The 14,721-nt window shown below is 46.9% G+C and overlaps 1 protein-coding gene across 1 annotated transcript in view; it reads left to right on the top strand.

Annotated features, from left to right (window-relative positions):
• The window catches only part of LOC137543867 (zinc finger protein 585A-like), a 67,281-nt gene extending 53,361 nt beyond the window's left edge, over positions 1-13,920 (top strand). The window contains exons 3-6 of the mRNA XM_068264937.1: positions 4,288-4,388; positions 9,933-10,025; positions 10,123-10,711; positions 12,598-13,920. Of these exons, the coding sequence (XP_068121038.1) occupies positions 4,288-4,388; positions 9,933-10,025; positions 10,123-10,711; positions 12,598-13,730 (1,916 nt within the window). The 3' untranslated portion in view covers positions 13,731-13,920. The remainder of the gene's footprint in view (positions 1-4,287; positions 4,389-9,932; positions 10,026-10,122; positions 10,712-12,597) is intronic.
• The last annotated feature ends 801 nt before the right edge of the window (positions 13,921-14,721 follow it).

Genomic DNA, 14,721 nt, shown 5'->3' with positions numbered 1-14,721 from the left:
TATAACTACAAAATACAATAATCACTCAGTAGTAAAGGACAAGACAGGGTAGAATACACAGCACAAACACTGGTATAGATGAGAAATAAACTAACAGAGGACAGGAGGACAGCTGCCCACACAGGCAAGGCCCTGAGGCCTAAAGCTCTAAGCTTGCCTGCAGCAGCAGCTGTCTCTATGTAACACACAAGCTACTAACTAAAATACAATCTCTATCTAGCTAACAACAATATAGGTGTGTATAGCAGGTGTATGTGAGCAAAAACGCTAGGTGAATGACCACAATAGAGCACTTGCTAAGCCAAAGCACAAAGGAGCAGATCTCTCTCTGTACAAGTCAAGCAAGGACGGAAAAACCTAACATGGCGGCCGCTATTTATAGGGTAGGGGCTGGCCAGGGTCCCCCTCTGTGATTGGCTGCCGTCAGAGGGCCTGGGAGCCCTCTGATTGGCTCTAAGGACATCAATCTGGGCTATGACGCTATTCGAGCTCGGTATTCGAGCTCGAATAGCGCTGTTTGCTTGAATAGCGCGAATAGTGAGTGGGCTATTCGAGTTCACTCGAATAGCCCATTCGAATAGCTGCAGCTATTCGAGCTCGAATACCGAGCTCGAATAGCTGAAAAAGAGCTCGAATATTCGAGCTACTCGAATATTCGAGCTCTGCTGAGCATCCCTGGTATGCAGTGACTGGTATTACAAATGTGCAGCTGTCACACACAGAGGTACCCTGAACAGATATGCAGTGACTAGTATTACAAATGTGCAGCTTTCACACACACAGGTACCAGGAACAGGTATGCAGTGACTGGCATATAACACTGCGTGCTTCTGTCATGCAGGTGCAGTAAACATGAACAGGTATGCAGTGATTGGTATTACAAATGTGTAGCTGCCTGTCACCCACGTGCAGTGAAAAGGTAGGCACTGAATGTGCTGGGCCTGGCAGTGGCACAGTAGGAATTAGCTAGGGGCCAAGGGCCAGCTGCGACTGACTGACAGGGCTGTATATGCAAGTGTCAGTGGGCCACACACATACACACACAAACAAAATAGATCACAAGAACAACATTAGCTCTTAAAAGTGCTGTTGAGGGCACTGGCGTAACAATAGGGCCTGCAGCCCCCGGGGGGCCTGTATAACAGGAGGCCATGTCAGAGACTAGAGAGAGGAACGCACGCTGGAGCGCACGGAAGGTATGTATCTGTCTGCTGCCCGGACTCTAATTTAAGCTGGAGGGGAGCGCAGAGGGGAGAGCCCCAAGGTGAGGGAGGGGGGGGAACGTTCCCCCTCCCCGCCGAATGTGGCCATGGCTTTCCCCTCATGCTGTGTCCCCACCAAACCCCACAAAACGCCCCGGGGGGGGGGGGGGGTGCGTTCAGAAATTCTGCAGGGGGGCCCGGTGGGGCCTAGTTACGCCCCTGGTTGAGGGGCACTTTTTAGCAATAAGTATCAGCAAGGAGCAAGCTAACAAGAGCCTAACTAAGCTTTCCCTATGTCTCTCTGCAGCAAGCTCTCCCTTCTCTAAATACTGTCTGCAGCCACACGAGTGAGGGAAATGGCTGATGCTGCCTGCCTTTTATAAGGTGGGGGGCTCCAGGAGGGAGTGTAGCCTGATTGGCTACCATGGGCTTGATTCACAAAGCGGTGCTAACTGTTAGCACGCCTGTGAAAACCCCCTTAGCACGTCTAAACAAGCTTTTCGCGCATAAAACTTTACGCGCGCAAAACTTTATGCGCGTACTGCACAGAGCACAGGGCGCACCGCGCGAAGTGCCCATTAAAGCCTATGGGACTTAGCGCGCGTAAAACTTTGCGCGCGTAAAACTTTACGCGCGCAAAGTTAGCGCACGATCTGATTGAGAAATCCGGTGCTAACCTACTTAGCACCCTGGTTAGCGCGTCTAAAGACTTTAGACGTGCTAAGTAGGTTAGCACCGCTTTGTGAATCAAGCCCCATGTGTCTGCTGACTGTGATGTAGAGGGTCAAAGTTGAGCCTAATGATGTAGTATAGGGGCGGGTCAAACTCGCATATAGTTCACGGTTTACCGCGATTGCGAACCACCGAAGTTTGTGCGAGTCGGTTTGTCGGCGAACTGTTTGGGCCATCTCTATTAGGCACTAGGGTGGTGGTTAAGATTAAGCACTAGAAGAGGTGTGTTAAATTATTTCCGGAATAGCCCAGTATACATACCTACTAAATACTTCCAGAGTATAAATAAAGCGATTACCTCCTTACTGTGGTATCCCAAAAACCCACGTATAGCACTGTCCAATTTACAACGGGATCAAAACAGCGGAGGTATCGGACTACCCGATTTTGAGCACTATTACTGGGCCTCAGTCGCTGTCACTATTCGGTGGTGGTTTGAACAGTCACCAAATAATCCGGCTACTGCTCTTGAGGCAGAGATAATGGGATCCTTCCTAGCTCTTTCCAGCCTACCCTTTAGGGGAAGTAAGCACATTCCCCGGGCAACACACAACATGTTAGTGACGGTAAAAATTTGGGAAAAAATTAATAAAACATTACAACACCCAGGGCAGGTTTCTCCGCATACCCCACTGTGGATGAACCCTGCCCTGCCTGAATTTCTAACTATACCAGACCCTAAAATCTGGGCAGACCATGGGATTTACAAACTAAAGGACATAACGAGCAACCACCAAATTAAAACCTTCAATACTCTGCAACAGGACAATAACTTACACCGTAATATGCACTTTAGATACATACAGCTACACCATGCGTTTAGGGCCCAATTCCTGAAGGGTAATGGAGAGCTGCTGGTACAGTCCCATACCACTGAGGGGGAAATAATTAAGAGAGATCTTGAACATGTTATCTCTGCAATGTATAAAACTTTCCCCTTAAGGGGGCAAGCAAAAATGGATAAATTATTTTTAGCATGGCAGGCAGATATCCCAGACTTAACTCTTGAAACATGGAATACCATCCTGGGGTACTTTGCTACAGTGGGGGTTGCGGCACGAGATCGCCTCATCGCGCTGAAATTTCTCCATAGAAGCTATCTTTCACCTGCCAAATTGCTTAAAATTGATCCCGCATCGTCGGGTAGGTGCGGCAGATGTCAGCAACCGGGGGCAGATTTTTTCCATATAGTCTGGCTATGCCCACGAATTTGTTCCTACTGGTCCCAGATTAATTTGGAACTTCAAAAGGTATTTGGAACAGCTTTTGAGCTAAGTCCTGAACAAACCTTGCTTGGATCTCTGCCTGACAGCACATTATCTACTCATAAAATGCAAACATACAGGTCTCTTATAGCTTACGCTAGAAAGATCATTATCTTACGATGGAAGCAACCTCAACCCCCTAGCAAAAAAGATTGGACCTCTTATGTTCACAAGGAACTGGCTATTATTAAACCTGTATACCTCAAGAGAAAATGTCCTAAGAAATTTAAAAAAATATGGTCCTGCTGGATATCACACTATAAGCTCAAATTTGACGATTAGTTGCCAAACATTGATAGAGGTCTCTACTGGGAGTTTGCGCGGGGATACACCCGAGCCAATACTATTTTTTCTTATGTCTGGGTTATTTTTATGCCAAAGATGACAGTAATGTTGTGTTTTGATTCTGAAATATATGGGCCTGCGAGCCCATCCACCAGCGAAACCAGTCATGTCAAATGTTACTAAATGTTTTGGCGCTGCCATGGTTCAGCAAGCGCCACCGTTTGTTTGTATGTTAAAAATATCAATAAAAATTATACTTTCAAAAAAAAAGAAGAGGTGTGTTAAGGTTAGGCACAAAATGGTTAGGCACGGGGGAGGGGGGATCATTAAGATTAGGCAACATGGGTAGTGGTTTAGGTTAGGCACCATGGGGTGGCTAAGGTTAGGCATAGGTAGAGGGAGGGTTCTGTGTGAGAGTGGGTTAGGTTAGGTCATAGTAAAATATTGGTAAAGATTAGCAATATTTTACTATAGGAATTAGACAAGACACAGAACATTAATATTGCTCTTTTCTCCTGGAGGACTCAAAACGCCAGAGCTGCAGCCACCAGGGCGAGCTCAGTAGGAAGTAGCAGTGTTAGGGAGTCTTGCCCAAGGTCTTCTTACTGAATAGGTGCTGGCTGGTGTTCGGTGCTATTTTTAGCGGGCGCCATTTTTATAGGCATGCCTTGCTGGATCCACATACCTCTGTGCATTGTCTGTTCCTTTCCTCTCTCCCTCTCAGTCCCCGTATTCATTCATTTAGTGTTTATCCCTTGTGAAATCTTTCCTTACCCTGATTTACTATCTGAAATTTATCACAGATGGCAACATCTTTAGTGCTGTCAGGATTCTGCAGAATCATTGCTTAGTCTTTGTTCCAAAGCCAGTACAAAATGTACCCAGTCTCCCAGAATGCTCTGGGGTGAGAATTCTGCATAACTAATCAGCCTAGGTTGTGACATCACTGGGAAGGCGGGGCTACATACCAATATACGGAATTAAATAGATATTGGAAGTGTTTCTGATGCTGAAACCAGGACAATTAAAAGTGTTCTCTTTAGTATATTCTTCTATATGCCACTACAGGGCCTCTTTCAATCTGACATTTCGGCTTTGTTCACATCTAAAATGGAAATCGCTGACGCCAGCGATTTTAATTTTTTTGTGCGTTCCTCCCCCTCCCGGTGCTTTACTGCACGCTACGGTTTTGTACAAAGCGTTTTTGTAAGCGCTTTTGCGGAGCGATTCTGTTTTTTCACTTCCTGATATCAGTCAGGAAGTGAACTCTTTCACTTATGAATTCATAAAAGCGTGAACGCAATCGCCGGATAAAGCGATTTGTGAGCGTTTTGCGCTTTTCCTATACCTTCCATTCTATGCCTTACATGCAGGGCTTTGCTGAGTGAAAAGCGGAGGAAACACGCTGATATCCCATAAGGAATCATTGCACTAGCGATTTCAGAGCGTTTTTAAAAATCGCCGGCGCTCAAACACAACGCAAGGTGTGAACAAGCCCTCAGTGTTTTGCTTTTAAGCAATTCTGGATCCTGTCAAACAGGAATGTTTAGATCAGGGGTCGGGAACCTATGGCTCGCGAGCCATATATGGCTCTTTTCATGCCCGCATATGGCTCTCTGGCTCGCTAAAATACGTGTGACAGAGCGGCCAGAGAGCCTGTGTTTACTTCTGAAATCTGCGCCGCCGCCCCCTCCTCCATGCCGGGTCTTTATATTTACATGTGTGCCTCCTTCATCGGCACCGCCTCCCCTGCCAGAATTCCGCCTTTCTCCTTTCTCCTCCATCTCGCTGGCGCTGTCTGTGTGTGTGTGTGTGTGTGTGTGTGACGCGTCACACGTTACGTGTGACGCGTAGACGTCGGCGCAGCCAGCGGGAACAGGCAGAACATCCATCACGCTTGGCGGGGGGGAGCAGGCGAGTCACTCAGCCAAGCCACTCAGCTAGATCTCAGCAGCAGCAGGAATGGGAACTTCAAGGAAGGAAGACTCAAGGCAGCTCAAGGTGGGTGGGTGGGTGTCCACTGTCCAGCCAGCCACCTGCCCTAATATTTTTTTTTTTTTTGCACCAGCCACCCAGGCCTGAGCTGCCCTGAGCTGAGCCCGGCACGGCACCACCACCAACCACCAGGCCTGACTCTGAGCGCCCCACTGGGGGGTCCCAGCCCACCAGCCAGACCTGAAGCCTTCCCACCACCACCCAGGCCTGAGCTGCGCTGGGGCCTCCAGCCCACCACCACCAGCCAGGCCTGAGCTGCGCTGCGGCCCCCAGCCCACCACCAACAGCCAGGCCTGAGCTGCCCTGGGGCCCCCAGCCCACCACCACCAGCCAGGCCTGAGGTGCCCTGGGGCCCCCAGCCCACCACCTCCAGCCAGGCCTGAGCTGCCCTGGGGCCCCCAGTCCACCACCACCAGCCAGGCCTGAGGTGCCCTGGGGCCCCCAGCCCACCACCTCCAGCCAGGCCTGAGGTGCCCTGGGGCCCCCAGCCCACCACCACCAGCCAGGCCTGAGCTGCCCTGGGGCCCCCAGCCCACCACCAACAGCCAGGCCTGAGCTGCGCTGCGGCCCCCAGCCCACCACCACCAGCCAGGCCTGAGCTGCCCTGGGGCCCCCAGCCCACCACCAACAGCCAGGCCTGAGCTGCCCTGGGGCCCCCAGCCCACCACCACCAGCCAGGCCTGAGGTGCCCTGGGGCCCCAAGCCCACCACCACCAGCCAGGCCTGAGGTGCCCTGGGGCCCCCAGCCCACCACCAACAGCCAGGCCTGAGGTGCCCTGGGGCCCCCAGCCCACCACCAACAGCCAGGCCTGAGCTGCCCTGGGGCCCCCAGCCCACCACCACCAGCCAGGTCTGAGGCCTTCAGTCCACCACCAGCCAGGCCTGAGGTGCCCTGGGGCCCCCAGCCCACCATCACTAGCCTGACTACCTATACTGGGGACAGCTATACACCTGGCTACATATACTGGGGATATCTATACACCTGGCTACCTGGGGACACTGGCTGTCTGTCATTATGTGCATTAACTGGTGAAACGCTGTCTCATTACATGCATTTACTGGGGAAAGGCTGTCTGTCATTATGTGCATTAACTGGTGAAAAGCTCTCTCGTGTGCATTTACTGGGGAAACGCTGTCTGTCATTACGTGCATTAACTGGTGAAAAGCTGTCTCTTATGTGCATTTACTGGTGACGTATTGTATGGCTCTCACGGAATTTCATTTTAAAAAATGTCGTGTTTATGGCTCTCTCGGCCAAAAAGGTTCCCTACCCCTGGTTTAGATCATCATTGGCACTTCGAGATGATCAAAAAATGTGTCACATTGGAAAAGTTTGCGCCGCATGAAGTGGAACTTCTGGGGCTAAAGTGGAACTATCTGGGGACGAATTCCTTCCTGAGCGGGCAACTTAAATAACATGCTGCTGATTGATTAATTGGCGGCTCTAGAATCTAATAAAGTCTCCAGATTTCTGACTCAGTCAGTGGACGTTGCCCATCAATACTTGTAATATATGGAACAGTAATGACTGAAATGGGGCAGCTGTTTCAATACCCCAAGTCTCCTGTGGAAACTGCAGTTCCTTATATCAAACACCGGGTGGTGACATATAGCCAGAAGCAGTAAACAGGAAAAGGCGGAGCATACGAACAGGAAGTTCTGGGTTAGAGGTAACAGGAAATGAAATGCAGACATTTCTGGAACTGGCAGCAGAGGAGGTAATGAGTTTTTGCTTAATATAATAATATCAATACATTAAAAGAAATGATGAAATGGCCTGTGTGCTACTGATGCATGGGGTAACTTTTTTGAACAAATAGCTAATCATCTCTAGTTAAAGTAGTTTAACTGTATATACCTGTGATTACTCTGTAACTTTCCCTGTATACTGGAGAAGGGTAACCCCTTCCCGATCATCTGACAATAGACTGTCCCCAGCACCTGATGTCAGACTGGAAAAATATGTCTGTTGCTGGAGGTGCACTCACCAGATGTAGTCCGGCCCAGTGTCTGCTACTAACTCCCACACTTTGAACCATTTCGACTGCGGCTGCTCCACGTGATATATATATTACGTTGGAGCATTTTGGGGAGCCAGCAAAAATCCTCATTGGTAAATTTAGCTAATGTGATTGGCTGGATGGCACACTCTCAAACTGCTAGGATTACAATTGGTAGGAGTAAATTACACCCACGCTGTTCAGCCAATCACAAGGCTTTGTGCTGTAAGAGGGTGCTATGATTAAAGAACTTTTCTCTATGAGGTTTCCCGGTGGGTCCCCTAAAGTAGACTGTTGCCTGCACTGTGGTGGGATATAGTTTAGCCCGGCATCAGAATGCTCAGAATATTACTAAGCCTGACACTTTGTCGCACTTCTGCACCACACCACGCTGTGTAATTGCATATTACACTGGCGAGCATGCTATGCAAGGCGGAGCTACAGCGCGAGAGCTGGCATGGTTCTCAACCCCCCCGATAGACGGTTTGCCTCCTCGTGTACAAACTCCACCGGTACCCACTGCAGCAGCTCTCAGAGATCACCTACGTTCTTCCCCACACAGGCAGCCATGTAAAATTAAGAGATAGGGAGACCGTGTGTGATGGTAAAAAACAGATTGGAAAGGGATAATGACTTCCTGGTGATTCCGGGTCCCATGCAAATGTAATGCTGATTGGAACTGATCCAAATGACCTGGAAATACATTTGATTGGCCTGGGATCCAAGCAGAGGTTGCTGCCCCAGAATATTCTATCCTTGCAGGGATCAGCAATGGATAGTGTGAGGTAAATCTTATTTAGCTGGCTTTTCAGCTTCTGACAGCCTGTGAGCACTCTGGGGCAGCCAATTATTGCAAGTGTACCTGACACAAAAGTAGATGTAAAGTTCATAGCTAGATCTTTATCAGACACTCAGTGGCCCTTCATGTGCCTGGCCTCCCCTCCATACTGCTGCTCAGGGCCGGATTTAAGCCAAGGCCGCATAGGCCATGGCCTAGGGCACCACAGGATCAAGTGTGGGTGGGCAGCAAGCTATATTAGGGGGGCAAAGGGTCTGGAATTTTATACTAGAGGAAAGAGGGGGGGGGGAGGGATATCAGGCTATGTAAACTGGAGAGGGGGAAGGGTTATCTGGCTACCTATGCTTAAGGGGGGTGGCTGCTGGCAGTGGCCTTGGGCGGTAAAGGGTACAAATCTGGCCTTGCTGCTGCTGCTGTAGCCCCCCTTCCCCCCGACCATCTCTGACTGGTTCCAGCTGGAGCGGGGTGCATGCGCTGTCCACGTGGATAGCGCTTTCAAATGGCTGTGCACAGCGCCCACAGGTGAGGATGAGGCCTTGGCATGAAGTTGAACATGCGCAGGGTGACAACGTGAGTGAGGATGTGCGTGGCCAGGGCCGTGCAGACGCAGTGCTCGGCGACTGGCCACTGCGGGGGACCGGAGGATCGTTTCGTGAAGGCGAGAACACAGGACTTCTGCAGGGGGCCAGTAGAAGCCCCAGGTACATTAAACTCTGTTTTTTATCCACAGTTAAGGTTCACTTTAATAGCAGGGAGGGGGAAGAACAAGGACTTGTATACTTTATAGGATACATGCAGACTGTATACTTGCTTAGATACACGAGGACTTGCATACTTTTTGTGGAAGTTAAAGGACAACTGTAGAGATTTAAAGCAATACCAGTTTCCAGGCTGCCCTGCTGATCTTCTGCCTCTAATACTTTAAGCAACAGACCCTGAACAAGCATGCAGAATATCAGGTGTTTCTGAAATTGTCAAATCTGACAAGATTATCTGCATGCTTGTTTCTGGTGTGATTCAGACACTACTGCAGCCAAATAGATCAGCAGGACTGCCAGGCAACTGGTATTGTTTAAAAGGAGAAAAAGTCAGCATCCATATTCTTCTTACTTCAGTTGACCTTTAAATAATCAATCATTTCTGAATATCATTGGTCCCATGTAAAGTTCCAGTTAAAGCAAATCTTTAGTAATTAATCCTATTGAGCCTTTCCTGTCCCCTCTCGGCGTTCTCGTTCCCCCGCTGTCCCCCAAGTGACGTAACACCGCTTCTGGGAGCCCCCAGGAGGCTTTGGGACATATTGTGTCCCTCGCTGTACAAAGTCTGATTTTTATTATTTTCTTTTCCTTTATACTGACCCAGGCCCATAGAAACATTGTCCTTGATTCAATTCTCTCCAGCTTTCTCACATGAGATATTTCCACACCATATCACTGAGATGCCTCTTCAGAACCCAACAAAAAAAGTACTCAAAGTTTGTACCAAATTTTCCATACTTTTATTTTTCTTACCCATGTTTTAGTGCTTTTCCCTTGCTGGGTGTTGGACAAGTATTATGTTAATGAGCTGAGGAAACCTTTGTGAGAAAACTCTGAGAATTGTTTGTTGCCTTGTCCCCTCATATTCAGTCAGTGTGTGTGTCTCCTACAGGTAGATCCAGTGTGACAAACCCACCAGAGAGATGTACAGGTCCTCTTTATTACCAGGATTGTCCATAGGAATATCTCACCATCCCCACCATTATCAGGTAGGTGGAACTAGGAATGAGCAGTAACTATGACTATTTTATATTTGTAGTCTCAATCCTTCAATGCTAAAATGTTGTTTTGTATTTTTTTTTTAAGCATGAAGACCAGTTTATTTTCAAAACAGAGGTTAAAGAGGAAACAAGAGAGATGTATGTGATGAGTGATCAGCAGTCTATGGAGGAGGGTGACATGAGGAGGACAATTAAAGAGGAAGAAGAGGAGACATATGTGAGGAGTGATCATCAATCTATGAAGGAGGCTGAAACAAGGAGGACAATTAAAAAGGAAGAAGAAGAGACATATGTGAGGGGTGATCAGCAGTCTATAGAGGAGGGTGACATGATGAGGACAATTAAAGAGGAAGAAGAGGAGACATATGTGAGGAGTGATCAGCAGATTATGGAGGAGGGTGATATGATGAGGACAATCAAAGAGGAGGAAGAAGAGACGTATGTGAGGAGTGATCAGCAGTCTATGGAGGAGGGTGACATGAGGACAATTAAAAAGGAGGAAGAAGAGACCTATGTGAGGAGTAATCAGTACTCTTTTGAGGAGGTGGACATGATGAGGACAAGTAAAGAGGAGGAAGAAGAGATGTATATGAGGAGTGATCGGCACTCTACCGAGGAGGGTGACATGATGAGGACAAGTAAGGAGGAGGGATGTTCTCTAGATATCAGTGAAAGTAAGTAAGAAACAAATTAGAAATATTTCACATATTGATTTTATGTCTGGGAGTGTAACATAAGCAGAATGATCCTCACATGATTTCATAAAATAAGCAGGGGCGTAACAATAGACCCTGCAAGGGATGCAGCTGCAGGGGGGCCCGGAAGCCTCAGGGGGCCCCGTGGGGGTTAAAGTTTATTTTCCCTGTCCTGAGAGACTGACAACTGAGGGCATGGAGAGAAAAAACGTTCTGGCATGGAGATAAAAAAGCTTTCTGCTCACTGTACATCTGTTCTAATAACTGCATCTACTCAGCCACTGATAACAAATCATACAAAGTTTTGTAGACTAAGATTTGTAGACAGTCCCTATTCAGTGTTCAGCAGGATCTTGTGTACAGTGCTGCTCTACCCCAAGCCTCTTTACCCCTCCCCAAATGCAATGAAAGGTCCATCTCCATTCCTCAGTATAGCCTCATAGCACCAACAAATGAGGAGGAGATACTGTACACCATATGAAAGGTCCATCTCCATTCCTCAGTATAACATCATAGCACCAACAAATGAGGAGGAGATACTCTACACCATATGAAAGGCTCATCTCTATTCCTCAGTATAACCTCATAGTACCAACAAATGAGGAGATACTGTACACCATATGAAAGGCCCATCTCCATTCCTCAGTATAACATCATAGTACCAACAAATGAGGAGGAGATACTGTACACCATATGAAAGGCCCATCTCCATTCCTCAGTATAACATCATAGTACCAACAAATGAGGAGGAGATATTGTACACCATATGAAAGGCCCATCTCCATTCCTCAGTATAACATCATAGTACCAACAAATGAGGAGGAGATACTGTACACCATATGAAAGGCCCATCTCCATTCCTCAGTATAACATCATAGCACCAACAAATGAGGAGGAGATACTGTACACCATATGAAAGGCCCATCTCCATTCCTCAGTATAACATCATAGCACTAACAAATGGGGAGGAGATACTGTACACCATATGAAAGGCCCATCTCCATTCCTCAGTATAACATCATAGTACCAACAAATGAGGAGGAGATACTGTACACCATATGAAAGGCCCATCTCCATTCATCAGTATAACATCATAGTACTAACAAATGAGGAGGAGATACTGTACACCATATAAAAGGCCCATCTCCATTCCTCAGTATAACATCATAGCACCAGCAAATGAGGAGGAGATACTGTGCACCATATGAAAGGTCCATCTCCATTCCTCAGTATAACATTATGTTTCCAACAAACAAGGAGTTTTTGCCTCATGTCGTATCCCTCAGTGTGTTACAGTTATAGTATTTTATTCCTATATTAGTGATTTGCATTCTTTTGCTGTAATTCTGGGGTTGATTCACTAAGAAATAGCATGAGCAAACTCCTGTTACTAACGCTAGTTAACCTTGTGCACTTTAATGCATGCTACATGCACTATTGGCAGCATAGCGTGCATTATTACCTTTAGTCAGAGGAGCACTCGCATAGCGAGAGATTAGCCAATAGCAGGCGGTCCAATCATCCCCCCCTGGACCCCTTCGGGTCTAGTAACTTCATGGACTGTCATGACAGGCAGCCTATTGGGCCAATGAAAGTGCAGGGATCACTTCCTTTAAAGTTACGGGACCCGAAGGGGTCATGGGCAGGATGACGTTATTGGCTAAGCGCTCGCTATGCTGTGCAGTGCTCCTCTGACTAAAGGTAATAATGCATGCTATGCTGCCAATAGTGCCCGTAGTGTGCATAAGGTGCGCTATTTTCTTAGTGCATCAACCCCTATGTGAGATTTATTCTGCAAGATGAACATACATGACCTCTGAGTACAGAATATGGAGGTTTCTTTTCATGCTCTGCTTATTTCCCAGCAGATGGGCACAGTGTTGAAAATATCTTGAAGAGGAGTTTTCCTGTATCGGCAGGAGATAATGACATTACCCAGCATCCTCCAGGAGTAAAGCCCATTATTCCAAATACACATCACAGACTTTACGCTGCAGATAGACCACCAGATCCTTTTAATTCTGAGGAATCTTCTGATAGGTCACATCCAGTGGGCCTAAATACCCATCCAGGAGGTCACCGTGAGGAGAAGTCACATGACCTGTCTGGTTCTGAGGAATCTCCTGGTAAATCTCGTAGTGTCAGACATGGAGGTGAGAAGATATTTCCATGTACTGAATGTGATAAATATTTCACAAGGAAGTCGCGTCTTGTTATGCATCAGAGAAGCCACACTGGTGAGCGTCCTTTTTCATGTTCAGAGTGTGGGAAATGCTTTAGTTTGAAACAAAGTCTTGAGAGACATCAGAAAAGTCACACAGATGAGCGGCCATTTTCATGTTCAGAGTGTAAGAAAGGTTTTGCTTCAAAAGTAAGCCTCCTTGCACATCAAAGCACTCACACAGGTGTGTTTCCTTTATCATGTTCAGAGTGTGGGAAAGGGTTTACTCTGAAAGGAGAACTTGTTAAACACCAGAAAATTCATATAGGAGAGCGTCCCTTTACATGTTCAGAGTGCGGGAAGAGCTTTATTCGGAAGGAAAGTTTTCTTGCCCATCAAAGAAGTCACACAGGCGAGCGATCCTTTTCATGTTTAGAGTGTGGGAAATGCTTTACTACCAAAGAAAACTATTTTATGCACCAGAAGATTCACACAGGTAAATGTCCTTTTTCATGTTCTGAGTGTGGGAAATGTTTCATTCGGAATAAGGAATTAATTGATCATCAGAGAAGTCACACAGGCGAGCAGCCATTTTCATGTTCAGATTGTGGAAGAAGATTCAGTATGAAAGGTAACCTACTCAGACACCGGGTAACACATACTGGTGAGCGGTCGTTTGTGTGTTCAGAGTGTGGGAAAGGCTTCAGTCAGAAAGGAAGCCTGCTTAAGCACCAGAGAACTCATAGAGGAGAGCGTCCCTTTTCTTGTCCTGAGTGTGGGAAAAGCTTTACAGCTAAAGCAAATCTAAGCAGACACCAAAAGTCTTACACCCACTGATACAGCTGACATATACACCATGGGACATAACTATCAATCAAGGAGACCTGCTACAAACCATTCTGGGTGCCGGGCTGCCCCCATCCCTATCCTGATATATCTGGATTCAGAGTTTTATACCCATAATCTGAGTCGTACTAAAATGTTCTAACTCCAACTCCTAATGAATTTAAATTGTATTTAACCACTTGAGGACCGTGGTGTTAACCCCCCCCCCCCCCCCTCCAGTGACCAGGGCATTTATTACTAAAATGGCCACTGCAGCATTAAGGCCAAACTGCCGGCTGAACAACTCAGCACATGGTTGATTCCCCCCCCCCCTTTTCTCCTCACCAACAGAGCTCTCTCTCTCTCTCTCTCTCTCTCTCTCTCTCTCTCTCTCTCTCTCATACAAATAAATCTAAGTGGATGCAGGTTTATGCAAATTTGGTATGCAAATGTGTGCAGCTTGCAGGGGTTGATTGGTCCTTTCTCAAGCTGCATACATTTCCATGCTAAATTTGCATGCTCCTGCATCAACTCAGAATTATTTGCTTTTTATTGACCTTCTCTAGTCACTATAGCAACATCCAGCTGGGCTATTTTGCAAACTGAACTTCATTTGTCATTTTAAAATGTATTTTAGTTCATTACAAGAGAGTAATTCTTTTTTTTATATCAGCTGTCATTTGTTTAAACAAGTGCATTTGGGTGTTAGCTTAACACATGTAACTATTGTCAGCTCCTGTACCAATTCTACGTGTTTTGCAAACTCCATTTGCTCATGAAATCAATACATTTGATATGTTATTATATTTGAGTCATAAAGTAGTGCTATACTCTACATATGCACTCCCTGCAGGGCTGCTGTGAATCCACTGATAATATCGTGCACATTGAACATAGAGTATATTGGTATCACCAATAGACCTGGTTCAGATTGTGCATGAAGAATGTGTAGTAGAGGAAGAATCTCCTTATTCCCCTGCAGAGTACCTGCACATCACTCTTA

The sequence above is a fragment of the Hyperolius riggenbachi genome, unplaced genomic scaffold (assembly GCF_040937935.1).
Source record: "Hyperolius riggenbachi isolate aHypRig1 unplaced genomic scaffold, aHypRig1.pri scaffold_270, whole genome shotgun sequence".
Taxonomy (NCBI): Eukaryota; Metazoa; Chordata; class Amphibia; order Anura; family Hyperoliidae; genus Hyperolius; species Hyperolius riggenbachi.
This window is presented reverse-complemented; position numbering and strand designations above follow the sequence as displayed.